The sequence below is a fragment of the Salvia splendens genome, chromosome 7, assembly GCF_004379255.2.
Source record: "Salvia splendens isolate huo1 chromosome 7, SspV2, whole genome shotgun sequence".
Classification (NCBI taxonomy): domain Eukaryota; kingdom Viridiplantae; phylum Streptophyta; class Magnoliopsida; order Lamiales; family Lamiaceae; genus Salvia; species Salvia splendens.
In genome coordinates, this window is record NC_056038.1 from 4,968,931 (window position 1) to 4,995,752 (window position 26,822).

General features: G+C 39.4%; 3 protein-coding genes across 3 annotated transcripts; 2 read left to right on the forward strand and 1 right to left on the reverse strand.

Annotated features, from left to right (window-relative positions):
- Positions 1-11,557: 11,557 nt before the first annotated feature.
- On the forward strand, positions 11,558-11,962 carry LOC121741734. Its single transcript, XM_042134618.1, has one exon. It carries the CDS (start codon positions 11,558-11,560, stop codon positions 11,960-11,962), a length of 405 nt encoding a protein of 134 aa, XP_041990552.1.
- Positions 11,963-17,112: 5,150 nt separating this feature from the next.
- Positions 17,113-19,048, reverse strand: LOC121740951 (B3 domain-containing protein REM20-like). The gene is made up of 5 exons (XM_042133615.1): positions 18,843-19,048; positions 18,674-18,755; positions 17,827-18,286; positions 17,630-17,754; positions 17,113-17,546 (listed from the first exon to the last, which is right to left on the reverse strand). Exons 2-5 carry the CDS (start codon positions 18,746-18,748, stop codon positions 17,292-17,294), a joined length of 915 nt encoding a protein of 304 aa, XP_041989549.1. The 5' UTR covers positions 18,749-18,755; positions 18,843-19,048; the 3' UTR covers positions 17,113-17,291.
- A 6,298-nt stretch (positions 19,049-25,346) lies between these two features.
- On the forward strand, positions 25,347-25,835 carry LOC121741735. The gene has a single exon (XM_042134619.1). It carries the CDS (start codon positions 25,347-25,349, stop codon positions 25,833-25,835), a length of 489 nt encoding a protein of 162 aa, XP_041990553.1.
- Positions 25,836-26,822: the final 987 nt, after the last annotated feature.

Consider the following 26,822-nt stretch of genomic DNA (forward strand, 5'->3'; position numbering starts at 1 on the left):
TGGGTCTTTAGTTAAGTGAATGTGCGTTGGGTGTAGATGTTGGGCTGACCAATTGTTTTGGGTTACAGTAAATAATTTTCGGACTGAACAGTTTAAGGATTTATGTTTTCTCTACGAAGAAACGAATGATAATTTGAGCACACACGTAGGATGCATGCATCATTTTTTTTAAATTAAATTACTTCGCAAAGTCTAATTTTTGCATATTATCATATTTCGAAAATGGTGAACTTGTGCACGTTATTGCGGTTAGAACAAAAAAAGTGTTTGAGGAGTTAAGCGTTTGAGGTGGGCTTTCTTTTTAAATAAGGGCAAAGCCCTAAGTATATTTTTATGTGAAAATGATATGAATATTTGTCATGCCGTGTTTTGTTTTATTCTATGGAACCTATCTGATGTGGCTTTTGCCATCAATGGATAATCGAATTCGGGTCTGTCTAGGGAGTGAGTCCCTATTCAGGCTAGTGTACACCTATGGAGATCGTGAGCCGTCTTTTGGGTCGGCCGGTCTAGTGACTTGGAATGTGGCCACATTCCATGTCATCAATGGATCAGATATGGTAGACATCTATGGGAAAATGGTTGATCAACCGAATTTTACAATGGAAATGATTTTAGTGTCTTGGGCGATTTCTTAAGTTAAAACCCCAAGGTCACTCAATGGTGGCATGATAAATACTTTTTATAAAATATTTTCGGCATGAGTCCACTGAGTGCATCAAGTACTCAGCCCTGCATTTCTTTTTAAAAAAATGTGCAGGTTGAGCAGTGACGAGCGCGGTGGGTGTTGAGCATAAAAGTGAAGAATGTCTATCAAATGTCTAGAATATGTTGTGTCTTCATACATAGCATTATTCTACTCTCGAAATGCTTCCGCTAAATATTGTTTCTTTTGAGTTGTTGATTGTTGAGATACTATGATTTTATTCGAGCTATTCCCATTTGTTTCGAGCTTTGGTCGAGTTGTGTTGTTTCCCCCTTTCTTCCCCGCTTCTTTAACCCTCCCCTAGTCGCGATCAACCGTGTTTTCTATCCTTAGAAAATGCGGGCGTGACAGAGGCCTACCACGAGATTAAGCCGAAGGGGTCCCGCCGCCGCACATTTAAGATGCTCTGCGCTCACTTTGACCGAGTCGACAGAGATGTCAAAAATTTTTGCGCCATCTACAAGAGTGAAGCGACTCATTACCAAAGCGGAGCCACGGGAGCCGACATTCTGAGGTCAGCTTTGCGAGTCTACTTCGACGACACCGCCAAACAATTCAAACATGTCGATGTTTGGGAGGTCGTCAAAGACGAGGAAAGGTGGGCCGGCGGTGTCCGGTCCAGCTCTACCTCGAAACGCACGAAGCACACGGCGGGTGGCCAATACACGTCTAGTGAGGGCGGTTCGGGCAGCGCCGCACAAGAGTTTACCTCGCAGGAAGTTGAGGGCACGACAGACGATGCCGGGGGGTCCTCCCGTGGGCGCCGTCGGCCGCAAGGGAGAAATGCGGCGAAAGCGGCTAGAGGGAGGAGGGGCCGAGCCGAAGCAAGCCAGACGGGCTCGGGCTCGGGGGCACCCTCGAACTCCCTAATGTCCATGTACATGACCGCCACAAAGACGGATACTTCCCGCATGACGCCTCCCCAATACCAAGCCTATCTTGCCGGAATTGAGTTTATGGCAAGACAACTTGGTATTCCGCCTCCATGTGGCTTCAGTGCACCTCCACCGCCTTCGGGGGGATGATTCGCCGACATAGTAGTTTTTTTTATTTTCTATAAAATTGTATTTTAAATTATGTAATTTTTATTTTTTAGGATTTTAATAATGTGTTTTTTTATTTTTTGAATTTTAAGTTGTATTTTTATTTTATGTTGTAATTTTATTTTATTTAATGAAGTGTGTTTTTTATTAATTGAATTTGTTGGAAATAAAAATAAAAAATGAAAATGAATGAATAGTAAGAGATGGTTAAGAGACGGATAAGAGATGGATGGTTGCAGGTTATGTCCCTTAATTAAGATATTGAGTAAAAAGTACAGTGGGGCCCAAGAATAATAATTTAAAAGACGGTTAAGGGACGGATAAGAGCTAGTGTTGCAGATGGCCTTAGGAACCTTCTTTGATCTTCGATGGTTGTCGGTGTGATCTTACTAATTTAATCGAGTTTAAGGCCATCCAAAACGCTGTCGCTAAATCGTCCCTTAACCGTCCCTTAAATTACTATTCGCGGGACTGTACTTTTTACTTCATCCCTTAACTAAGGGACTAAACCTGCAACCATCCGTCTCATAACTGTCCCTTAAATTACTATTCATTTAATTTCATTTTTTATTTTTATTTCCAACCAAATTCAATTAAAAAAACACATTTCATTAAAAATAAAATAAAATTATAACATAAAATAAAAATACAACTTAAAATTCAAAAAAATAAAAAAGGCATAATTAAAATCCTAAAAAAATGACATAATTTAAAATACAGTTTTATAGAAAATAAAAAAACTACTCCGCTGGCGAATCATCCCCCGAAGGCGGTGGAGGTGTACTGAAGCCGTGAGGAGGCGGAATGCCAAGTTGTGCTGCCATAAATGTAATTCCGTTAAGCGAGGCTTGGTATTGAGCGGGCGTCATGCGGGAAGTGTCTGCCATTGTGGCGGTCATGTACATGGCCATAAGGGAGTTGGGGGGGTCCCCCCGAGCCCGAGCTCTCAACCTCCTGCGAGGCAAACTCTTGTGGCCCGCTGCCCGAACCGCCCTCACCAGACGAGTATTGGCCACTCGTGTTGTGCTTCGTGCGCTTCGAGGTCGAGCCCGTGCTGGACCGCACACTGCCGACCCACCTTTCCTCGTCCTTGACGACCTCCCAAACATCGACATATTTGAATTGTTTGCCGGTGTCGTCGAAGTAGACCCGCAAAGCCGATCTCTGAATGTCGGCTCCCGTGGCTCCTCTTTGGTAATGAGCCGCTTCATTCTTGTGGATGGCGCAGAATCGTTTGACCTCTCTGTCGACTCGGTCAAAGTGAGCGCGGAGCATCTTATATGTGCCGCGGCGGGACCCCTTCGGCTTAATCTGGTGGTATGCCTCGGTGACCTTTTCTCAGAAGCACTTCCGGGGTTGTTGATTCCCATCGATGGGATCGTACGAGACATTGATCCAGGTGTTGTACACCGCCAGTGTTTCTTTGGGGTCGTACGGATGCCGACCTAGATCCTCCTCCGCCTCCTCCCTGGAGCTTCCACCGCCTCGGCCTCCTCCCCCGCCTCGGCCATCTTCCGGAGTGGGTTCAACGGAATAATCCTCTCGAATCTGGGATAATCCCTGCGAATACCGCGGGGCGGAGGGACGGGCGTATGCATCCACGTCAAAATTGGGTGGTTGGTACCCCACGGCGTCGACGAACCCTGGGTGCCAGGCATCGACGAACCGGAACCACCCATTGTGGTGTACATGCTCCCCCAGTCGCCGAACGCGTTGAGATCCCACCCATCGGAGCCGCCACCGCCGGAGTTTTCGTCGCCGGACATTTTGTGATGAGATGTTAGATGAAAATTGGAGAGGAAATGGAGATGATTTGGGAAGAATAGATGTGTAGTTGTGTGTGAAATGATGATGAATTATGAGTATTTATAGAGTAAAAAAAATGGAAAAGGCTATAAACGGTAATATTACCATTTTTAATTTTTTTTATTATTATTTATTTAATTCGAATTTTTTTAAAAAAATGAATTATTGCGTCAGCGTGACGATGCCCACTCGTGGGCCGGGGAGTGGGCTTCAGGCATGGCGCTGGGGCGCGCCACGTCGCCTCGGCGCGTGGCGAGACGTCTCACCATTCGTCACTCCGCGACGGAACACGGAACGGGCTGAGGACGGGCTGGGGACGAGACAGGGCGTCGCAACGCGTCACGCCGCCGTCTCGTTCCTTCGTGACGGAATACGGGCCACCCGCGTGACGCGTTGCGGGTGGCCTAAGGCTGAGTTGATCATAATTAATTACTAGTATAATAATGTATGCCATGCCTTGATATCTTTGTCACTCCTTTTTTTAGAGAAGTCATAGCTGATAAAGTGATGATAATGATATGCTATTTATTGCAAGTAAAATTATAAATGTGGAGTTAGTGAATTTGAAAGAATTTGCATATTTGTGACTTATTGAGCTAGCATGTGTGTTTTTAAGATGGAAAAATATATTACTAGCATATAAAAAATTGACTTAAATATTGGTAACAAATACTATTCGATACCGATCAGAAATTTACGTACCTACCCGCCACCTAACTAGTTAATTAATAATTAATTAATTATAGTGTAATGTAAAAAACTTTATAATTTTGATTTATAGTAGTAGTATTATTCACATTATGAATTTAAAATGCATTTTACGATAGTGTCGAATGCGATTGACAATCCTGTTTAAAAAAAAAGCAAAAGTGAAAATCATGTGACTCCATTGGGCTGATTTGCGAGTTTTTTATTTGGGCCTTTTAAGTGGTCCAAAAATGATTATGTGACTTTTAGCATAATTAATTCCAGTCAATTGGTGGACTATTTATTGCATTCACACCAATGACTATAAAATAGAGAACAAGAAATGCTGAGATTGGGATTTGGGAGCAATCAACATAATCAGATCTCAAATTAATTCAAGTCAGGATTTCTTAATTTTAATCGTGAAAAATTACTGTACAGGGAATTATTGCGGGAGTCAATTTTGTTTCGAGCACTTGTATGATTATCGACGAAACTTATACTTCATTCCTGCTTTATTAAATATCTTATTTTAATTAAATACAAATTTTAAAATTTTTAAAAAGATAAGTGAAATAGAAAAATTAGCAGTAACATATGAACTGAGATACTACGTTGGTTTCACGAAATAATGAACAAATTTACTAGTACTTTATTTTTTTAATGACCACAATTTAAAATTCCATCTACTCTTTTTTTTATTAGTGAACCTCACATCCCGTTTAAATCATTATACTCACCTTCCATTATAAAACTAATACAACAGTATATAAAATTGAGAACTACCATGCTAATTTTTCAACCATTTTCCTTAGTAAAATATTTTGTATGATTTATGTTAAGTTAAAACATTTTGTACTAAATTGAAATATTGGTGAAACATTTTGGATGTGTTGTGTAATTTCCCCACTAAGCTACCCAACCTGTTTATTAATATAAACAGATGACGAACGCAAAGATTTTACTAACACATTTTGTTCAGTCTACTGCCAACCAAATAGGAAATGCTATAATTCAGGTACCATCAAGTATGAGGTAAATATATCATACATACAAAATGTTTTATCAATATTTTAAATTAGTACAAAAAAGTTTTAAGTTTATATATATCATACAAAACATTTCATAAGTGTTTCAAATAAGTACATTCCATCTAATTAACTTTAACAAGTTAGTTTTAAACTATTCCATCATCCAATATATTAGTAGAGTACCAAAAGAAATAGAGTTTCACTCTTAGAAGTGAACTGACGGGCTGCCCAGCAATTGATCATTCCAAAAGGTAAACTTACTTTGATTCTTGTCTAAGTGGGCTTTGAAATATTACTATTACGTATCATAACAAAATTTAAGAGGAATTTCAATTCGTAGTTTTGATTTGAGAGTATTTCAAATCAAATTTTGGATTTATTGTTTTGATTTGAGAGTGTATTCCAACTCAAAATTTTGATTCGTAGTTTTGGTAAACTTTTTTAAATGTATTCCAACACAATATGTACCATGGGGAGAATAGAGAGTAGAAGTCGACGGAACATCTTCAACCGTTGCTTAAAATTGAAACAAATGATTTGTTTTTTACACAGTTTACCTTCTTCCTCTTCACAGTGATAAATTGCAGTAGAACCCAATTTTTTTTCTTTATCTACATAAGAATAAGATGAAACATATTTTAAAAACTAACGGTGTTAAAGTTATCTAGAGAGAATGTATTAATTTGAAACACTAATGAAACTTTTTGTACGATATTAGTGAATATAAAATTTTTTGTACTTATTTGAAACCCAATTAAACATTTTGCAAGTAGGTGGATTAATAAATGGAATTTTGTTAATTTATTTCTCTTACCTCATTTTACATGTGCAAAGACAGCACAGAACTATATTGATGTGAGTAAGATTTATTTTGACAATTCAAAATCAGAGATAGCCTAGCTACTAGCTAGGGAGAAGTTATGAAGTTAGGAATTTTGGACGAGAATTAATAAAACGTTAGATGATAAAAAATTACTAGTTTATAATATTAGATCTTAAGCACATTCAAACACTCATATCATTTAATCAAACACTAAGAGTATCCACAATGAGGCGCCATATACCCGCCCTATAGGGTGCCCTATCCTCCGCCACATCAGCATTTTATCCTCCTACCCTTCTCCCTGTAGTGGGATGCCCTATAGCATTTTATTTATTTGAATAAATAAACACTACAAAATTTGAACAAAAAACTTCATTTCATTGAAAGTTCAAAGAGTACAGTACGAAATAAAAAAACTACAAATTCAACGGCGCCATGGCGGTTCCAAATTTCTTCAACCATGTCGGACATAAGCCGAGCATGGTCTTGTTGGTTGCGCATTGAGGCCTGTCTAGCTAGAACCTCATTGTAGCCCACCGGTAATCCTCGAACGTGGGGCAGGGTTGCCCTGCTGGAGCTAGATCCAGCTTCATCATCGCCCCAATCGGTGACTCTTCCACCCTCGTATTCGACTATCATGTTATGCAAGATGATGCACGCATACATGACATCGGCGATGACGTCCTTGTACCAGAACCGCACCGGACCCTTCACTATAGCCCACTGCGCTTGGAGCACACCAAATACCCACTCCACATCCTTCCGCGCAACCTCCTGCTTTTGCGCGAATAAAACTCTCATCCCACCAATTAGGCATGTGATCGTCTTCAAAAAACAGGCCACCTCGGGTATATGCCATCGGCTAAGTAGTACCTCATATGATGTTGTCGTCCGTTTGCAGTGAACTCGATGGTCGGGCCGTTGCCATTGCATTGCTCGGTGAAGAGATATGAGGAGTTCAGGACGTTGATGTCGTTGTTCGACCCCGCCACATCGAAGTAAGCATGCCAGATCCAGAGTCGATGGTCAGCGATGACTTCGAGGATCATCGTCGGGTGGTTGCCCTTGTATTCACTAGTAAATTGGTCTCTCCATTAAAATAGTTTATGATATTATATCTTAAGCATATTAAAAAATTTCTTTGACCTATAACTAATTATGTATATTTAAAATTACTTTTTCAAATAAAATTGTTGGATAAAGATAATTCACTAATTGATCTATATATTTTTATGATATTAGACTTAAGATAATAAAAATTTATTTAAACAAACACTAATGTCGTTAAGATTTTTTATTAGGAACAAACCCCTCTTTACTTGCCACTAATAGTTTAAGACATTGTTTAATCAATTATCTCTAATTATAGTTTTAACTTTGATTCAGATAAATTGATAGTATAAAATAAAATTAGTAGTAACATTTTATTTCATGGTTTGAGGGGACTAGAAATAATTATGGGTTATTGGCTTATTGTCATCCCTGGTTTGGGGGAGAAGGTACTAAGAAAGAGGGAAAAACTGAAAATCAAAAAAATGGGAGAGAGAGAATACATATGGGTAATTGTAGACGTCACCACGGTTCGGGAACCGGCGGTTCACGGTTCAAGATTTTCTTGAACCTGAACCGGCCCGTCCTAGCTTGGAAGGTTCAGGTTCCTGAACCGTGAACCGGTGGTTCACGTCAAGGTCCGGAATCGCCGGTTCTGGGCCGGTTCGGTGGTTCTTGTTTATTTATTTATTTTTGTTAAAATTGTAATTCAAGTAAAAAATGTAAATATACTTGCATAAATAAAATTAGAATAATGCGATGTACAAATGCAATTTTATTGATACAAATTTCAACTATATTACAAATTACAACTTTAAAATTACAAATTACAACTTAAAATTTACAAATTACGACTTAAAAATTATAAATTACAAAAGACTTAAAGTCTTGATTACAATTTACAAATAAAGGGAAAGGACTTGAGCTCAACTTAAATTTAAAATTTAAATAGAGATGTCTACGTATCCTCAATGCTCAATTGCATTTTGGAATCAAAGTTCACGTAGTTCTCTTACCTTGCTTACCTATTTGGCTTGATCGGAGGAATTGACCTACTCTTCGTCGGGGAAGTAGTCTTGGTCGGGTTGTACTACTTGATTATCTCAATCCGGTTCTTGGTCTCTAATTTCGGTGGAGCACCAATCATCAAGTAACATGGTGGCTTTCATGTTTTTCTCGGTGAGTCTACTTCTTCTGTCGTCCAAGACGTTGCCTCCAACACTAAAGGCGGACTCGACGGCGACAGTGGAAGCCGGAACCAAAAATATCTCCTTGGCCATTGATGCAAGGATGGCAAAATCTTTCTCGTGTGATCCCCACCAATATAGGACGTCGATTTGTTGGGGAACGAGACCTCCTTCTTCATCATTGAAAGAAAAGTGTGAGTCAAAATATAAATCTAACTCACTTGCCGAATTTACCGTCCTTCATCCGTTGTTGTAGCCGTATAGGCCCGCCAATTGGGATTGGGCGTCGGGGTCATCAACTTGGAAGAAGCCAAAGTTATGTGTTTGACGGGGGGGGGGGGCTAGGTCTCACTTGGTGGGTACTGTTGTACTTGGCTTCGTAATCGTGAAAGAGAGGCCGCAAGTCAAACTCAAAACTTCTTTGCAGGGTTGAGAGGTGAGGGAGGTTTATTTGGAATGTTTGGGCTAGGTTTATGTTGTTGTCGTCGTCCTCGTCATTCGATTGCAAAGCTCGGAGTGGTTCAAGATCAATAGAAGCCAAATTGTTGTAATAAAATTCTAAAATTTTTAAAGTACCAACTAGTCTCCATTTTGGATCCAAAACTTTTGCAAGCAAAAAAACCGTTGAGATCTCATTGAAATACTTAAGTCATTTTTCAATCATATAATATAAAACACACATTAATTCAGGATTATTTATGGAATTTTTCATTGCAGTTTTAAAACCAAGTGATATATATGTGCAATGTTCTAAAACACGAACGGATGTGCAATAATACACACCCGATGTGATTAAATTAAATAAAAAAATTCAAAAATTCAAATTTTCAAAAAACCGGCGGAACGGTGGTTTTTTGGACGGAACCGCCGGTTTCGTCAACGGTTTCTGACGAAAACCGGCGGTTCCGCTGTCGGTTTCTGAAAAGCCTAGTGTGTAGGTCGGAAATAGGTCTGAAAAGCTGCCGGAACAGCCGAACCGCTGTTCGGAACCGGCAGTTCCGACGAAACCGCCGGTTACGGTTTGCGCACAATTGGAACCTGAACCGGCCCGGGGGAACCGGCAGTTCCGGGCACGGTTCCGGTTCCGGTGACGGTTCCGGGCCGGTTCGGACGGTTCGGTTCGATTTGGGGACGTCTAGGTAATTGTATTGACATTACTTAATGATACCGGTAGTCAAAAGAGGATGGGGGAGAGTGGAAAAATCAGGTGCCACTTTTTGGAGAGGAGAGAAGAGGAGATAAAGGATAGAAAAGTAAATTTAATTGCTATTGAACCATAAATAATAAATGAATTGGTTTTTTTCTTTTATTAAACCAGTTTATGGTTGTCCATAATGTGGTCACATAACATTTCCTTTTTTATATAGCAACAATTGATCGGTATTTTCTTGAATAATATTATATAATGTTAATCACATTTAACTCGATGCGGATTTTAAGAAATGTAAAAAAAGTGAATAGAAAAAGTTAGTGGAACGTGAGTCTTATATTAATATATTAATTTTATAATAGAATGTGAGTAGAATGTGTTAGTGGAAAGTAAAGTACATTTACCAAAAAAGAAAAAAAAAAGAAAAAAAAGAGCAAACTGAACGACATTTCGCAGATGGACCGAAATGACAAAAGTGGACAATATTTCATGGACGGAAGGAGTATAATATTTGAGCAAACCCAACCTATTTTATAATTGAATTAATACATGCTCAAGAATCTTGTGACCATTGCCTATAACTTGTGAAACTTACCTACCAATTACCTTCGCTATCCGAGATTAATTTTTAGGTGACTCTCTCTCTCTCACACACACAAACACAAAACAGACATATGTTGGCTTGGGCGTGGAAGAGGAGGCATTGATTTGTGGCATAGCATGCGTTAGCAACTTTTGCATAAATAAAATGTAGTACTAATAATTGTGAGAATACACTTTGCTTTGAAAATGGTGCAGCAGTCACCTCTTATAATTGCACTCAATACTACATCCATTCTGCAAACCTTTGCTCATCCTTTAAGCTACGATAACAACTAAGTTATTGTAATGTTTATATTTTTATTTTATTTTAAAAAATTAAGAATCTTAATGACACTCAACATTAACAAATTGCTTTCCTAGCAAGTTATTGATCGAGGCCAACATCATCAATTAATCGAATATCATTATGGAGACGAGAAAAATAAGAATTACTATTGCATCCCTGAATTATCTTAGTACAATTATATTGTGTGTAAGTAGTAAGTACTACTCCCTCCGTTCCACAGTAATAGTAGCATTTTATTTTGCGCACTCATTTTGAAAAAATAATTAGAAATAGTTAAAGTGGAGAAAAAGTAAAGTAAGAGAGAGAATATTATAGATAAGATTCTTCTCTACATTATTCTCTATTACTTTACTCTCCCCACTTTAACTAGTATTTAATATTATTTTTTCAAAATGAGTGTAGAAAATGAAATGCCTTTATTACTGTAGAACGGAGGGAGTACTAAACATTTTCACGAGTGGGTTAGAGAAAAATCATTTGTTTCATCTCTTATTTTACTTTTATAAGTAAATGTATTGTATATGTGATGCATTCGTGTAAAGAAGAAACAGAATATAAAATGTCATTCTATGATTGATAATCCCTTTTCTTGACTATTAGTAAACAGATTACAAATTTGGGGACAATGATTTTCAAGACTCTTCAGGCGGAAGATAGATTAATGATAAATAATGATATGGGTTTTCAACTTTACATCTACTATTTATTCATATGGAAACAATAGGCTCTGATTAACCTACTTAAGTAGCATTTTAATTGGCATTGTGAGTTGTTGAACCAAATATAATGTCAATGATTTACCTACTTGAGTAGCACATTTATACTAATACCTTAAAAATAATCGTGAGTTGCTGCACCAAATATAAATCCCCCCTCTACATTCTTTAAGGATTTTTTTATTTTCAAAAATACCTAAGACCAGTCCATAAATTTGTATGCATAAAATATTCTATAAGGTCAAAACAACATGTACATGGTATCTTCTCTTTCAAGATAAGATTAAGTAGAAGCACACTAAAAAAGTGGACCATGTCACAAGAAGTGTGACAACATATTTACTTCAATTCCCAATTTTCAAATAAAGCCAACTCCTCCCTCAAATTCATTTACAACCTATATATAACACCACAACTCCACATCAACAAACACCTTAGTCATAACCAAAACTAGCCTTAAAAACACCCAATGGCTCCATTGTTGGCATTAGCGCTCATTTTATTCCTATCTCTTTCCACAAACGCCGAAGATCGGGCTCACGGCCTAAGTAGTGAGCCCCCGGTTGCAATCTCTCCTGAGGCATTCGCATTTTTCCACCCGGATGCTAAGCAGCATCCGAGTGGAACTAACACGTGTGACTCGTCACACTGTACCAAACTACCTCTAGCAGCCACCGTGAAGTCGGCCCCAGCCCACGAGAGCCAGAGCCAGAGCCCGACCAGCGGGGAGCACGGGCTGGGAGCTGGTGGCATTGCCGGAATTTCCCTAAGTTTCCTGTTTGTGGCCCTAGTCGGAATGGGAGTTTACCACGTGATGAACAAGCGGAAAGCTAACATTGACAGAGCCAAACCAGAGCAACTAGGAGAAGTTTGACACAATATGCCTTGGGATTCTATCATAATCATAATCATATATATGTAGTTTGTGTATTTGATCTCTTTATAATTTAGTTTGTCAGTGTTGACTGGTGGATTTCTAAGTAACATGCTCTTCTAATATTTTCTCACATATATATATATATATATGTGGAATGTTTGAAAACCACCACATTCTACTTCTTTCCACGTACATTAGTTAGGAATTGCATCTGATTAAAACTTGTAAATTATTTTATAACAATCAGTTAATTTATCAATTATTTCATAATCACGATAAAGCATTCACGAGTAAGATGGGCATAACTAGAAAATTAAGTCGAGAAAATAAAGCATTGCATGTTGAAGTTGTAGATAGGAAAACACAAAATAGAGAGCAGTAATGATTTAGTGACTAAAAAGGGAACTAACTGACATTACATAGAACCCAGGCCAACTCAATAACTTACGACCACATCATATCATAGGGCCAAATGGGCAATAAAAAAGGAACAAACAAAATGAATTTTATACCTTTAGTCTCACTAGCATGTGAGACGATGGAGGTTGAAATGTCTGACAATGAGTACCGACAAATTCAACTAAATTCGAGCTATTGTACATCCCTCGACGAGTAATGCGACAAACCCAAATGCAACTCAATTCGAGCTCCTTCATTTTTTGTGTTGCATGTTAATAGTGATGGCCATACAGATTTCTTGCCTACATTGTTCCTCACTACTCTTTCAATAGTTTGTTTTGAAATGTAAATTTTAAAACCTCCAACCTTCAGTTTGAAAACTAAATTATACAACCAGAAAATATTGACAAAAATAAACTGTCAAATAGTTTGTTTATCGTTATGCAGGCTGCAAAAAATTAAGAACATGGACTGGGGAAAGACAATGGGGCCAATGACACTCGAACATTATAACAAACATGTACTCCTGTCTTTGGAAAAAATGTAGATATGTTAGACGATACATCCATACTCCTCATCCATGCAGTAAAGAAATTTCCAGGAAGATTCAGAAAGGAGAAACTCTAGCTATGGAAGTTTCTATCTTAAATAACCATCGAAGAAAGTTGCCTAGCAATAGCATGGGAGAATTCCTACCATCCACGTGAGCTTAGATACTCAATCATCGGTCCAAATGTGTTATCCACAGATTTATTCCACATGTGTGCAAACTCTTGCCGAGACTTCTGCCCAAAAATAGGCTCTGTTGGCTGAAATTCAGATGAAACACAAGTTAAAGTAACAAAGCGATAAAACCATTCTAACAACCACTGGATATCGAATAGCTATGTCTATGATTCCCAACTAGCACTTACCCGAGCCCATCGGAATCTTTACATATCTATGCACACATGCGCATAGAAAATTGCAATTCAGACAAGTCCAAAATCAAACAGCTTGGTGTACATAAACAAAAGGGTAACATGTCCAAAATCATAAAAGAAAATTACTAAAAAGAAAATAGGCAAATGTCAACATGTGTAAAATATCTACTTAACATTTCTGTTCACACTTTAGAAAGTTTATTAGAAAGTTTAACAAATTTAACTTCTAAATCACATAGTTAACTGATAGTTTAATAAATGTGTTATCAACCAATTGGGAACTTGTGCCCAAATTCTGTAATTAAAGATGAATTTTGCAGATATGAAAATGATTACCAACAATTTTGTGACAGTTCACACTAACCAAATAAAGTGGGAGGCAGAGATCGTGCCTTGCAAATATGATCAGTCATAGATTGCATCTTAAATGTCGAATCATTATATATGGAAAGAATCCGCAGCCAACAACCAACAAAAAGGTTCCTTAAGCCATTTCATATTTTAAAGTGACAAGTTAGAGATGAAGCCAAGGTTCAGAAGTAAAGTCATAAATTTAAGTGATTCTCCCAACTACAAACGAAAATTCAAGATCTACAGTTATCGCCAAGATAATCAAGGAAGTCAATTTTCAATCTGATATTAAAGTGCAAAGCCCCACAATCATTATTACAGAAGCCATGTGTGCAAGATAGATAACTGTCAGATCCATCTTAGAAGTTAGAAGCCAAAGTCATGCTCGGAAAATATTTAAATATCAAAGTAACAATTTCAGGAACATTCTCCACCAAAATCATCAAAAATATCATATAATGGAACAAGGGCTTTACGTCCACGGATGAAAGCCATCAAATTCAAGAATCAAGTTCACAAAAATGATCAGAATATCAATTCACCACTCAAATTCAAATAACATAAGAAAATTTTCTTGGAGAGAAGAGCAGGAGAAAAATAGAAGTGAAACCAATAAATATCTTGGCAAGAAGAACAAGAGAAAAATAGAAGTGAAACCAATAAATTGCAATGGTACTTGCATTTTAACAAGAAGTTTTGTGCACATGTTGTACTGTCAACTTATTATAGTTCCTTTTCCTGCACTCTTAAAGGGTAGTTTCAGTAGCAAATACTCACCTTCAGGAGCAACCATTGGTTTCCCTCAAAAAGAATGGAATAACCATCAGTTTGTTTTTCAAAGATGTTCCACTAGAATGCCATATTTCCTAATCATAACTAAAGTCTCGCTGATTGAGAACTTAGGGACCTAGTTTTACATGCAACAAACCTGTTAATGAATAAAATAAATATTGCATAGGATACATCAACAACTTATCTAGTATGGAACCTCTCTTTCTAAATCCATCTATATTCCTTTCTCCAAAATTGGTAAGCCTGTGTGAAATTTCTTTTGTGTAATACTCTCCCCTTCTCTTCCCCTTTCTTATTTGAAGTGATGCAAGAGGATGTCACATGCAGTCAGCCTTGTCTATATAAACCTATGGACCTCCTTTTAACATCATATCAACTTTAACCACCCACACAATATGCATATAAATGCCATAAAACAGTTAAAACCCCTGCACTGATCTAAGTCATACATAATCTTCAGTCAGATGGCCACTTGTATTGAGTATGATTTACTTGATACTTTATAACAAATCAAAATCTTGAATGCTGAATGTTACCAATCAAAGGCAAGCATATATGTTTGTAGAAAAGATTGATAGCAGTAGAAAAATGTAAAATTGATATCTTAAAAGAATATCTAAATTAAAAGGCTGTCTCCCGTGTGGATAACTATAGACCGTTATGCGTAATTTGTGTAGACTATTAACAAAATTCAATGCAGCATTGTGGAACTCATACAATTGTAAAACATTGGTAGTTCCAACCTCTTCATGGACCACTGGGCACTCAGGCAGTATTATAGGTTGATCACGTTAGAACTACTTCTTTCACGTAGCTGGAAGCAGACTTTGTTAGTCTTATTTTCTAGATGATGGAGTTTCTCACAACCTTGATATTCCATCTTTATTTTTTGAAGAAAAGATGTAGCCTGCTTTACAAGGACTGTGTGCATAATTACTGGAAGAACAATTTCTAGTACTAACAACACTACCACAAAACTCAGGTTTTCCTCCAATAGGTATGAACTACCTCTGATCTTGCTCTTGCTCTTGCTCTCCCCAGTACCCACTTCCTACATATGAGTGCGGGTACAACTTATAAGGCTAGGATTAGCGGAATTATGGTTGCATCTCCCATTTATAATTTTTTTAAAGAAGAGCTTGAAGAAAATTCAACAGTCATATGTAAGTTTGTAGCTTCAATTTAAGAAAGAAAGACAATTAGGGCACCGATCAAGCAATCAATGAATAAAGATACATTCCACTACCGAAATAATCTTACGCTCAATCGAAATTGGCACAATTTAACCAAATGTATAATTCCAGCAACTCATGGTTGAAACAAAACAAAGAAATGGAAATTCATTGCAGAAATCAAATTTACCTGAGGTTCATATTGATTAATGGATTTATAGATGCTTCTACGCTGCTGAAAAACCACGCTCCCGGTTAAGAGGCTCCCTAGCGCCGCGCCCAATAGACGCTCCTGCGCATATATACAAACACGAACAATCAAAATGCAGCAACGATACACAAAAATTGGCAATAGTGATGGGATAATTTTGATGAATATAAAAATAAAAGAAAAACCTGAGCTAGAACGCTGATCATCGTTCCTACAAATTGAGATGAAGAGAAAACTTGTTTTGGATTTTGATTAAGGAGAGGATGTTGACCTTATAATAGGCTTTGGGTCTAAACTGAATTGGCCCAACCTATTTTTTTGTTTTTTTTTTGCATCTCACCTTCTTTATCACTTATTATCAAGTTTGTTGTCAAGTTTAGTTTGGGATGGTTGTCTAATTAATTATGAAGAAAATGTAGTATAAATGTATAATGATTAAATTCGAGATAAAAAATTTTAGTTTTTGTTCTAGTGTAATAGAGTTGAAAAATGGAACAACTCAGAATCTTACTACACTAATTCCTCGCTTTTACTGAAAGAGAAAGATTGGCATGGTAGTAGCAAATCATTAGTATTAAGTTGGAGGCTTTTTTATTCTTGATTGCTAATTTAATAGTACTACAATTCTTATTAAGCGGTTCAAATTTCGAATTCATTGCTCCCTCCGTCTCAGAAAGATTGTCCTAGTTTATTTTTTTACTCATTTTGCCTCCTGCCTCTCCCTCCCCCGCGCCATCGCCCGCTCACTCCCTCTCCTCACCTCCCGTGCCGCCTCCGTCAGATCTCGACTCACCATCGCCTTCTCCCGCACCGATTGCAGACGACAGCTCTCCCGCGGCGGAAGCGGACGCCGGAGACATCAAGCGCGAGAGCACGCCCTATGCGGCTGATTTGGACAGCAAGGAAGACTCAACGGGCGGAATGAGCGGAGGACAGAAAGCCGGCGTGGCAGTCGGAGTGATCACCGGAGCTTTCGTAGTCGGCGCCGGAGTGGTGGTGTATAAGAAGAGGCAGCATAATAGCCAGCGGTCGCAGTTAATTCATTACTGCTTATTTACAAGGATTTATTTGTTGCTAAGTTTTTGTAGTAATGTGTTAATCTCATTAGTACAATTCTTGCAATTTGTTTCATTTATAGCCTTTGTTACCGTTTTTTGTTTACTTATTATAGCCAGGGGTAAAATTATCAAACAACGGTTTAAATTTATCCAAAAAATGATTGATAGTAATAATACATTCTTCCGTCTCCTACAATTAATTTCACTTATTTTCAAAATATAATTTTTACTACTAGTGACCTCTATTTAACTATATTTAGATCACAAAAGGTTGAAATTTGAAAATCATACTACAAGTAAATCATAATTCAAAGAAGTGGTCTCAACGTGGGGATTATAACATTTGATCAGGTTTACACGTCTGAGACAATAAATAACGAGTCCTAAAATTAGAGATAAGTAAGATGCGATGCGATGCGTCTACTTAGGAGCACCAACAGCATGGACGAGCATATACATGTCGTCGCTGCCTCGTTGCACGAACTCACAGATGCAGGTGTCGTGGGTGCTTATGTTGTTAGCTGCGCACATCCTTTTCCATCCACCGGTGCACCAGAGGCGCCCGTCGTTCCACTTCTTGATCTTGCTACCCCATTTCCTCCCACTCGCATCAACCACCAACATTTTCGACTCGAACTTAAGCTTCCACCTCTCTCTCACCTCGTTCGGGATGTGCTACAATACAACATCACCACTTAACAATCATATATCATAGTACCACATAGAGTTATGAAGATGGGGAAATAGTGTATATTTACCAGCACATTCCTACGCAGTTTCCTTGATGTCGACACAAAATAAGGATTTTGGGGTTGGACGGCCAGGCCTGATCTGAAGATGTAGCGCCCGTAGTAATCTTCTTTATCGTGTTTCTTCTGTCTCACTGCATAAACACACACTAAATAATGATCTATACACATAGAAATGTAGGAAATTTCGGAAAGAAAAGGCTCACAAGAAGATGAAGATGGTGACGATCTTGACTTTGATCCCTTCACCAGCACCTCAATTTCATCATCCTCGTCGCTCTCATCATCAATCTCTACTTCCTTCAACTTCTTCCACTGCTCTACCGCATAATCTTCATCATCATCATCATCATCATCAGTGAGCTCATACACCTCCTCTACCTCCACTTTCACACTACTTCTTGGACAGCCGACACCTTTCTTTACACATCCATCGCCTCCAAGCAATATGAAGTCGACCAAACCGTCGTGCTTGTAGTCAAATGACACATAATCCCCAGGCTCCAAATGATTTTCTTGATGAAATTGAGGCCACCCCTTGTCAAAATAGAAGTCATCCCCATCTCTTGCCACCTCTACTGTCCACAAATTTCTGTCGACGTCTCTGAGGGTAACTTTGCGACCTACAAGTCCTTGCACCCGTGGAGTATTCCCACGGGGAAATCTCTGCATCGAAACAAGGATCTTTGAACAAAACAGATACCAAATTATTTAACCAACTGTTTTGTCCATTCATAATAAGAGGGATCTTGTTGATTCAGGAAAAAATTCATATACTTTTTCCACTTAATTTTAGCACAAGAAATAAGCTCAATTAAGCAAGCAATTATACAAATTTTGGTGCAAATGCTAATTGATTAGGTATCAAAGACCAATACAAACAAGCCCATAGATAATCTAACATTTTTTAGTTGCAAAATTAAACATCGATCTAATACTAAAGAAAGTGAATTATATACATCAAACAAGAAGACAGTAATAATACTCAAGATAAGAAATAAAAAACCAAAAGGAAAGAAGAGAAGCATGTTGAGAAAAGAAGTGGACTTATACCATTCTCTTATCATCAGAAATGACCTTGAAGAAGCTCAATTCCTGTTTTCTTGCTACAGATTTGGCCCTCTTCATTTGAAAACTAGAAAAAAAAAACTAGATTTCAATAAATTGAATCCACAAGCAAAAAGAAAAGAGAAGAGAGCAAAGAAGGAAAAAGAACAAGTACCGCGGCTGGTAGGTGAGGAAAAGAAGAATCCCAGCTCAATTTGATCTGAAAATGCTCCGTGAACAAGAAAAATAAATAGGTAAAAGTAAAGTTTGATATTCATGAAGAATTAATAGAGTGAATACTTGTGTATGAAAATGGAAGGCAAGTGAGCAAAGCATAGAGAGAGAAATGCATGCAGAAAAAGGAAATATGAAAAATTAATTGAGTGAGTTGTGTATGAAAATGGAAGGCAAGTGAGTGAGAGAAATGCATGCAGAAAAAGGCAATATGAATTTATCTTTCTTTTCAATATTTGCAGACGCTAATTTTTTTACTCATTTTATTCTGTGTAAAATTAGTTAATACAGCCCTATACTGTTTCATTGTTTCACTTAGGGGTGTCGAAACAAGCATCCACCCCCGATTTCACGGGTACCAAAACCCGAAAAATGACAATTTATACTATCCGACACCCGACCCGCAATGCCTTGCAGGTATCCCGATACCCGCATCGGGTAACCCGCAGCCGCAATCACGGGTATCCGTACCCGCCGGCAAGCGAGAATGATACAGTGAATGCAAATTTGCCAATATTTATACCTTGATTAAGGACTCTTTTATCATGTATTCGGCGATGTGGGATGGTTTTTGTGATTAAGCATATGGCTAATTACTAATATTTTTAAACTTGTGAATAAGCTTATTACCTAATATTTTTACACTGCTTATGTATTTATTTATATATTTCTGAGATTGGTAGCATACACTCCTCATAAATTAAAGAATATTCAGTGTTGTCAAATATAATACTAATGATTAATATCTTAAACAAAGAAAAATAGAATTAAACACTAAATAAGACGGCAAACCTTCAAAGTTCAAACTATACCATTACATGTAGAATATTAATCATGTAAATTCTCAAAATTTACAATATTTAATAGTAAATTTTTTTGGAAATGTACTATCTTTGATTTTATTTACAATTCTAATGTAGAATTTATTTTACAGTTCTTTGGTGCCCCGAATCATTGGAGGGGATGCGCGCCGTCGGTTGATTTCATGTCTTTCTCCCCCAGACAGCGTGTTCTGCGGTCGGTCATGGTACTATGGCATCCCCTTATGCACCTTGGGTGAAGCTGAACACAGACGGTGCCTTCTCTACATCGACACTGGAGGCGGGTGTCACGCCCGCATTTTCTAAGGATAGAAAACACGGTTGATCGTGACTAGGGGAGGATTAAAGAAGCGGGGAAGAAAGGGGAAAACGACACAACTTGACCATAGCCTGAATACAAATGGGAATAGCTCGAATAAAATCAGAGTATCTCAACAATCAACAACTCAAAAGAAACAATATTTAGCGGAAGCATTTCGAGAGTAGAATAATGCTATGTATGAAGACACAACATATTCTTGACATTTGGTAGACATTCCTCACTTTTATGCTCAACAGCCACCGCGCTCGTCACCGCTCAATCTGCACATTAAGAAAAACAATATGCAGGGCTGAGTACTTATTGCACTCAGTGGACACACGCCAAAAACATAGTTTGTCATGCCATAACAGTGTAACATTGGGGTTTTGAGTGTAATGAAAATAGCCCAAGTACACAAAAATATATTTTATAAATTCGACTGCGCAGTCATTTTCAGATATTGCCACCCTTATCCCCACCATCATACACTATCTGATCCAACGGTGACAAGGGGCGTGGCCACACCCCAGGTCAACTAGACCGGCCAACTTGCTCTCAGATGGCTCCCGATCTCGTGTACACTAGCCTGAGGGTTCGCAGCCCAACAGACCCGAATTCGATTAAACATATGTGGTAAACCACTTCAGATAGGTTTCAAAACAAAACAGTTGGCAAGACAAACAGTTCATCTCCATAAACATTTCCGGAACAGCGTCCGTATTAAAGATAACCCACAAAATAGTAGGGTAGAAAAGCCCACAAAATACTTAGTTAGAAAGCCCACCTCGTTCGTTTAAAGCTTTAACTTGTGTTCCACTCCGTTCTCGGAAAGCGTGCGAAAGAATCTCTCCTTCAATCTTACTTGGAAAATTCTGAAATTCGCGTACTGTAACTCCTCTAAGCAGCCATTTCTTTCGTAACAAATTAATTCCTGAACCCAATCCTTGAAGCTCTTAAACGCTGGCCCAAGTTTACCACACTCACCTCCTTTTTTCCTTGGCCCAACTTTTTCCTCCAATTTTATTTAGAGCCCAAAACTAATTATAACACCCACCTTATATCTGCAAAACAAATGAAGGAGGCCCACTTTAAAACAAAACCCAATTACTCCCTTCCATCATCGGTCAAACTTCTTCTCCCTCATTTCATCTCCTTCACCAAATTCTCAAATTGAGAACAACCCCAACTTCTCGCCTCCTCCTCCCTCACGCCGGCGATCGCTACTCCCGTCACCTCGGCGATTCGACATCGGAGGGTACCGGATAGTTCTTCTCCCCCCTATTCGTGAAGAACCCAAATTTCTCCGTCGCTGCCTGTTCCACCCAGGACGCCACTGCAGCGAGCCGTTGGCTCCCCCGCCGCAATCAACACCTTCCCCCTCCGTTTAAAACTCTGAACATCGCCACCCGTCTTCTCCTTCTCGACGATTTGCTCCGCCTCCGTTCAGTCTGGTCTCTCCATCGCCGCTTCTCCAGCCGCGATAATCACCATGGTCCAGCGACGATGCCGTCGTGGCCAAGCTCCATCGCGCCTCTACCTGCTCGCGAAACTCCGCCAGCACCGCCGTTCTCCTTCTCTCCCGCACTACCGACGCGAGCTGTTGTCCGCCGCTGCACGGTGCTGTTCGCACCCAACGCCAGCACCGTTGCTGCTTTCCTCCCGCCGTGGCTGTGCGCGATCCAGCCCAGAGCCGAGGTCGCGTCGCCGCTGCTGCTCGGTCGTGATGCGAGACTCAAACCGCCGCTGTCGTCGCGGTCAGCGCTAGTTCCGATTCCCGAACATGCCGGGTTTGAAATTGAGATGGAACAGAGAATCCTACTTGCTGATTTTTTTACTCCAGCACTCTCTGCTTTCACTTGGGTGTTTTCTCTCAATTTATGAACTATGGAGAAGATTAAGGAGTATAGAATGGGATGTAAATCGGCAGTTTGCAATATGGTGTAATTTGGAATTTTGATCGTGCAGGAGATGGAGAGTAATGCTTGTAACCGCAGATCATGGGAGGAAGCAAGGGTAATTTTTTTCTCTGAAATTGAATGAATGTGGAAGGAATTGTGGGATTGAGGGAGAGTTACATGTATAGAAATCGTTAATCTCCAATTGGGCTTCAAAGTGTTGTTTCAAATAAAATAAACTGGGCTTGGAAAATTAAATAAATTGGGGTAGAAAAAGAATAACTGTTATAGGCCCAAAATGTTATATCCTTCGATCGAATCAAATGCAAAAAAATTTCGGGTGCGCAAACGATGCCAAAAAGAGAACAAATAAAAAAAAAAGATAGAAAAAGTCGGGGTGTTACAATCTACCCACCTTAACAAAAATTTCGTCCTGAAATTTGCTTACGTCCTTCGAATGGTTCGCACCTAGCTTGCTCCAAAGTTTCACGCAATTCCAAGAAAAAGTTTCATGGTCCACCGGCCTCCATTCGCACTCTCGATCTCCTTGTCTCGTCGTGCCTTGACAAATTAGGGGTTCACCCCAACTTTCAGATTCTCATTCGTATTCGTCACTCGGGAAAGTGATAGATTATCTCAACTTAAAACTAATGTTCGCGCGTATTCAATCTAGCCTACAACATAGGCACTCTATATTCGCAACATACTTCATCATCATTCATACTTAAAGATAACCAAGTATAACACACAACATTTAACATCCCAAAGTAAAACACTTTCATACTTTAAAACTCCATAATTCCTCTTCAAAACTTGCTCTTTTCTTAAACATCAGAAAATACTATTCTCAATTTGAAACCAATCCCTCACGGAAAGATTTCACTTCCTCGTTCTTATAAAAATTTTCTCCTCTTTCTTTCTCAAAAATTTTTTCGTCTTCCTTTCTCCAAAACTTTCTCATAAAAACTTTCACATAAAAAGATATTACCTCATTCTTGGTTGAGCGTGGCGAAGCGGGATGTTGAGCCTTCCAAATTTAACCTTCTTTAAGTCTAGCGAAACAAGTCTAGACTAAGACTGAAAAGACTCTCGGGTCCAGAGCGGAAAGAAAAATTGCTCTGATACCACTCTGTCACGCCCGCATTTTCTAAGGATAGAAAACACGGTTGATCGTGACTAGGGGAGGATTAAAGAAGCGGGGAAGAAAGGGGAAAACGACACAACTTGACCATAGCCTGAATACAAATGGGAATAGCTCGAATAAAATCAGAGTATCTCAACAATCAACAACTCAAAAGAAACAATATTTAGCGGAAGCATTTCGAGAGTAGAATAATGCTATGTATGAAGACACAACATATTCTTGACATTTGGTAGACATTCCTCACTTTTATGCTCAACAGCCACCGCGCTCGTCACCGCTCAATCTGCACATTAAGAAAAACAATATGCAGGGCTGAGTACTTATTGCACTCAGTGGACACACGCCAAAAACATAGTTTGTCATGCCATAACAGTGTAACATTGGGGTTTTGAGTGTAATGAAAATAACCCAAGTACACAAAAATATATTTTATAAATTCGACTGCGCAGTCATTTTCAGATATTGCCACCCTTATCCCCACCATCATACACTATCTGATCCAACGGTGACAAGGGGCGTGGCCACACCCCAGGTCAACTAGACCGGCCAACTTGCTCTCAGATGGCTCCCGATCTCGTGTAAACTAGCCTGAGGGTTCGCAGCCCAACAGACCCGAATTCGATTAAACATATGTGGTAAACCACTTCAGATAGGTTTCAAAACAAAACAGTTGGCAAGACAAACAGTTCATCTCCATAAACATTTCCGGAACAACGTCCGTATTAAAGATAACCCACAAAATAGTAGGGTAGAAAAGCCCACAAAATACTTAGTTAGAAAGCCCACCTCATTCGTTTAAAGCCTAACTTGTGTTCCACTCCGTTCTCGAAAAGCGTGCGAAAGAATCTCTCCTTCAATCTTACTTGGAAAATTCTGAAATTCACGTACTGTAACTCCTCTAAGCAGCCATTTCTTTCGTAACAAATTAATTCCTGAACCCAATCCTTCAAGCTCTTAAACGCTGGCCCAAGTTTAACACACTCATCTCCTTTATTTCCTTGGCCCAACTTTTCCCTTCAATTTTATTTAGGGCCCAAAACTAATTACAACACCCACCTTATATCTCCAAAACAAAAGAAGGAGGCCCACTTTAAAAACAAAACCCAATTACTCCCTTCCATCATCCGTCAAACTTCTTCTCCCTCAATTCATCTGCTTCACCAAATCCTCAAATTGAGAATAGCCCCAACTTCTCGCCTCCTCCTCCCTCACGCCGGCGATCGCTACTCTCGTCACCTCGGCGATTCGACATCGGAGGGTACCGGATAGTTCTTCTCCCCCAATTCGTGAAGAACCCAAATTTCTCCGTCGCTGCCTGTTCCACCCAGGACGCCACTGCAGCGAGCCATCGGCTCCTCCGCCGCAATCAACACCTTCCCCCTCCGTTTAAAACTCTGAACATCACCACCCGTCTTCTCCCTCTCGACGATTTGCTCCCCCTCCGTTCAGCCTGGTCTCTTCATCGCCGCTTCTCCAGCCGCGGTAATCGCCATGGTCCAGCGACGATGCCGTCGTGGCCAAGCACCATCGCGCCTCTACCTGCTCGTGAAACTCCGCCAGCACCGCCGTTCTCCTTCTCCTCCGCACTGCAGCGCCGCCACTGTTCTTCGCTGATTTGCCGACGCGAGCTGTTGTCCGCCGCTGCACGTTGTTGTTCGCACCCCACGCCAGCACCGTTGCTGCTTTCCTTCCATCGTGGCTGTGCGCGATCCAGCCCAGAGCCGAGGTCGTGTCGCCGCTGCTGCTCGGTCGTGATGCAAGACTCAAACCGCCGCTGTCGTCGCGGTCAGCGCCAGTTCCGATTCCCGAACATGCCGGGTTTGAAAATGAGGTGGAACTGAGAATCCTACTTGCTTCTTTTTTTTTTTTTTACTCCAGCACTCTCTGCTTTCACTTGGGTGTTTTCTCTCAATTTATGAACTATGGAGAAGATTAAGGAGTATAGAATGGGATGTAAATCGGCAGTTTGCAACGTGGTGTAATTTGGAATTTTGATCGTGCAGGAGATGGAGAGTAATGCTTGTAACCGCAGATCATGGGAGGAAGCAAGGGTAATTTTTTTCTCTGAAATTGAATGAATGTGGAAGGAATTGTGGGATTGAGGGAGAGTTACATGTATAGAAATCGTTAATCTCCAATTGGGCTTCAAAGTGTTGTTTCAAATAAAATAAACTGGGCTTGGAAAATTAAATAAATTGGGGTAGAAAAAGAATAACTGTTATAGGCCCAAAATGTTATATCCTTCGATCGAATCAAATGCAAAAAAATTTCGGGTGCGCAAACGATGCCAAAAAGAGAACAAATAAAAAAAAAAGATAGAAAAAGTCGGGGTGTTACAGCGGGGGAGGGAGGATTGGTTCGTGGCTCTGATGGAGGCCTTTTGCGGGCCTTCTGTGCTCCGGTTGCTGCATCATCGAGCTTTGAGGCGGAGCTTTTGGCTCTGATTCAGGGTTTGGCGATGACTATGGAGCTTTCTACTCACATTTGGATAGAGCTAAACTCAGCGGCTCTGGTTAGCTTGTTGTCATCTGGACATCTTGGCGCCGCAGATTTTAGACATCATATGGCTTTGATCCGGAGCATGACATCTCAGCGGCACGTTCGCTTCTCACACATCTACAGAGAAAGGAACCGGGCTGGCAGGTATGGGGTCCAGACCCCTGCCTTTACATACTTTGATCCAATCTCTGCGCCTCAGTATCTGAAGGTGCTCGTTAGGATGGACCAGTTGGGATATCCTAACTTCCGCTACCGACATAGAGATGTGGATTGAGCGTGAGCTCATGACGGTTTTATTTAGCATTTCTTGTCGTCTTGATAGCATGGAGGATCCCGGCTTGTGGGACCTCTGGTTTACATTTTCATATTCTCAATTTCGATCTTAGTCACTTTTGGGCTAAGATCATGTTGTTGGAACATTATATTTTGATCTTATTTACGGGTTGGGGGTCTGCCTTACCCCCGCCCACAAAGGGCGATTTTTGATTAAAAAAAAAAGTCCAACTATTTTTGTAAACTCTTTTGTTGATAGTTGTTTGATTTCAATCAATATTCAAAATTAACAATAAAAGTTTTACGTTCGATAGAACAAGTTGTCCCAAATTATTTCATTTCATCTTGATTCATATTGATATGTTATTTGAATAAAATCTGAAATAATAGTGGTGGTGGCTGACTAAGTTGTCCCACATTAAAAATGAGGTAAATGATAGTAGATGATATGTGTTGTATAAATATGGGAATAATCATTCTCTCCATAAATTTGAGTCGGGTATTGGGTATTGGGTATCCCGGTTTATCTACTAGCGAAACTAGGGGTGTCGAAAGTTGTCCCACATTAAAAATGAGGTAAATGATAGTAGATGATATGTGTTGTATAAATATGGGAATAATCATTCTCTCCCTAAATTTGAGTCGGGTATTTATTCGGGCATTCGGGTATACCCAATTGGGTATTGGGTATCACGATACCTGACATTTTAAAAATTTTGCTAACAGATCCCGTATTTTGCGGGTAACGGGTATCCGATACCAGGCGGATATCAGGTCGGGTAGGGAAATACCCGATACCTGCTACCCTTTTCGACACCCCTAGTTTCGCTAGTAGATAAATTTCCATAATTCGTATTCCATGTGTCTAAGATGGGTGGACTAGTGAATATGTGTACAAAATCCATAAGTTTAATTTTATTTTCAAGTAAAAGATGAATTTTTGTTCTTTTCAATTAAAAAATTTATCAAATTTGCGAAATAATTAAGT

Coding starts and splice junctions, on each gene's coding strand:
- LOC121741734 (XM_042134618.1), top strand. CDS start 11,558: ATGGCTCCATTGTTGGCATTAGCGCTCATTTTATTCCTATCTCTTTCC.
- LOC121740951 (XM_042133615.1), bottom strand. CDS start 18,748: ATGAAGAGGGCCAAATCTGTAGCAAGAAAACAGGAATTGAGCTTCTTC. Junction 17,755..17,826: donor GTCACCATCTTCATCTTCTT/GTGAGCCTTTTC, acceptor GTGTTTATGCAG/TGAGACAGAAGAAACACGAT. Junction 17,547..17,629: donor AACTGCGTAGGAATGTGCTG/GTAAATATACAC, acceptor GTTGTATTGTAG/CACATCCCGAACGAGGTGAG.
- LOC121741735 (XM_042134619.1), top strand. CDS start 25,347: ATGCCAAAAAGAGAACAAATAAAAAAAAAAGATAGAAAAAGTCGGGGT.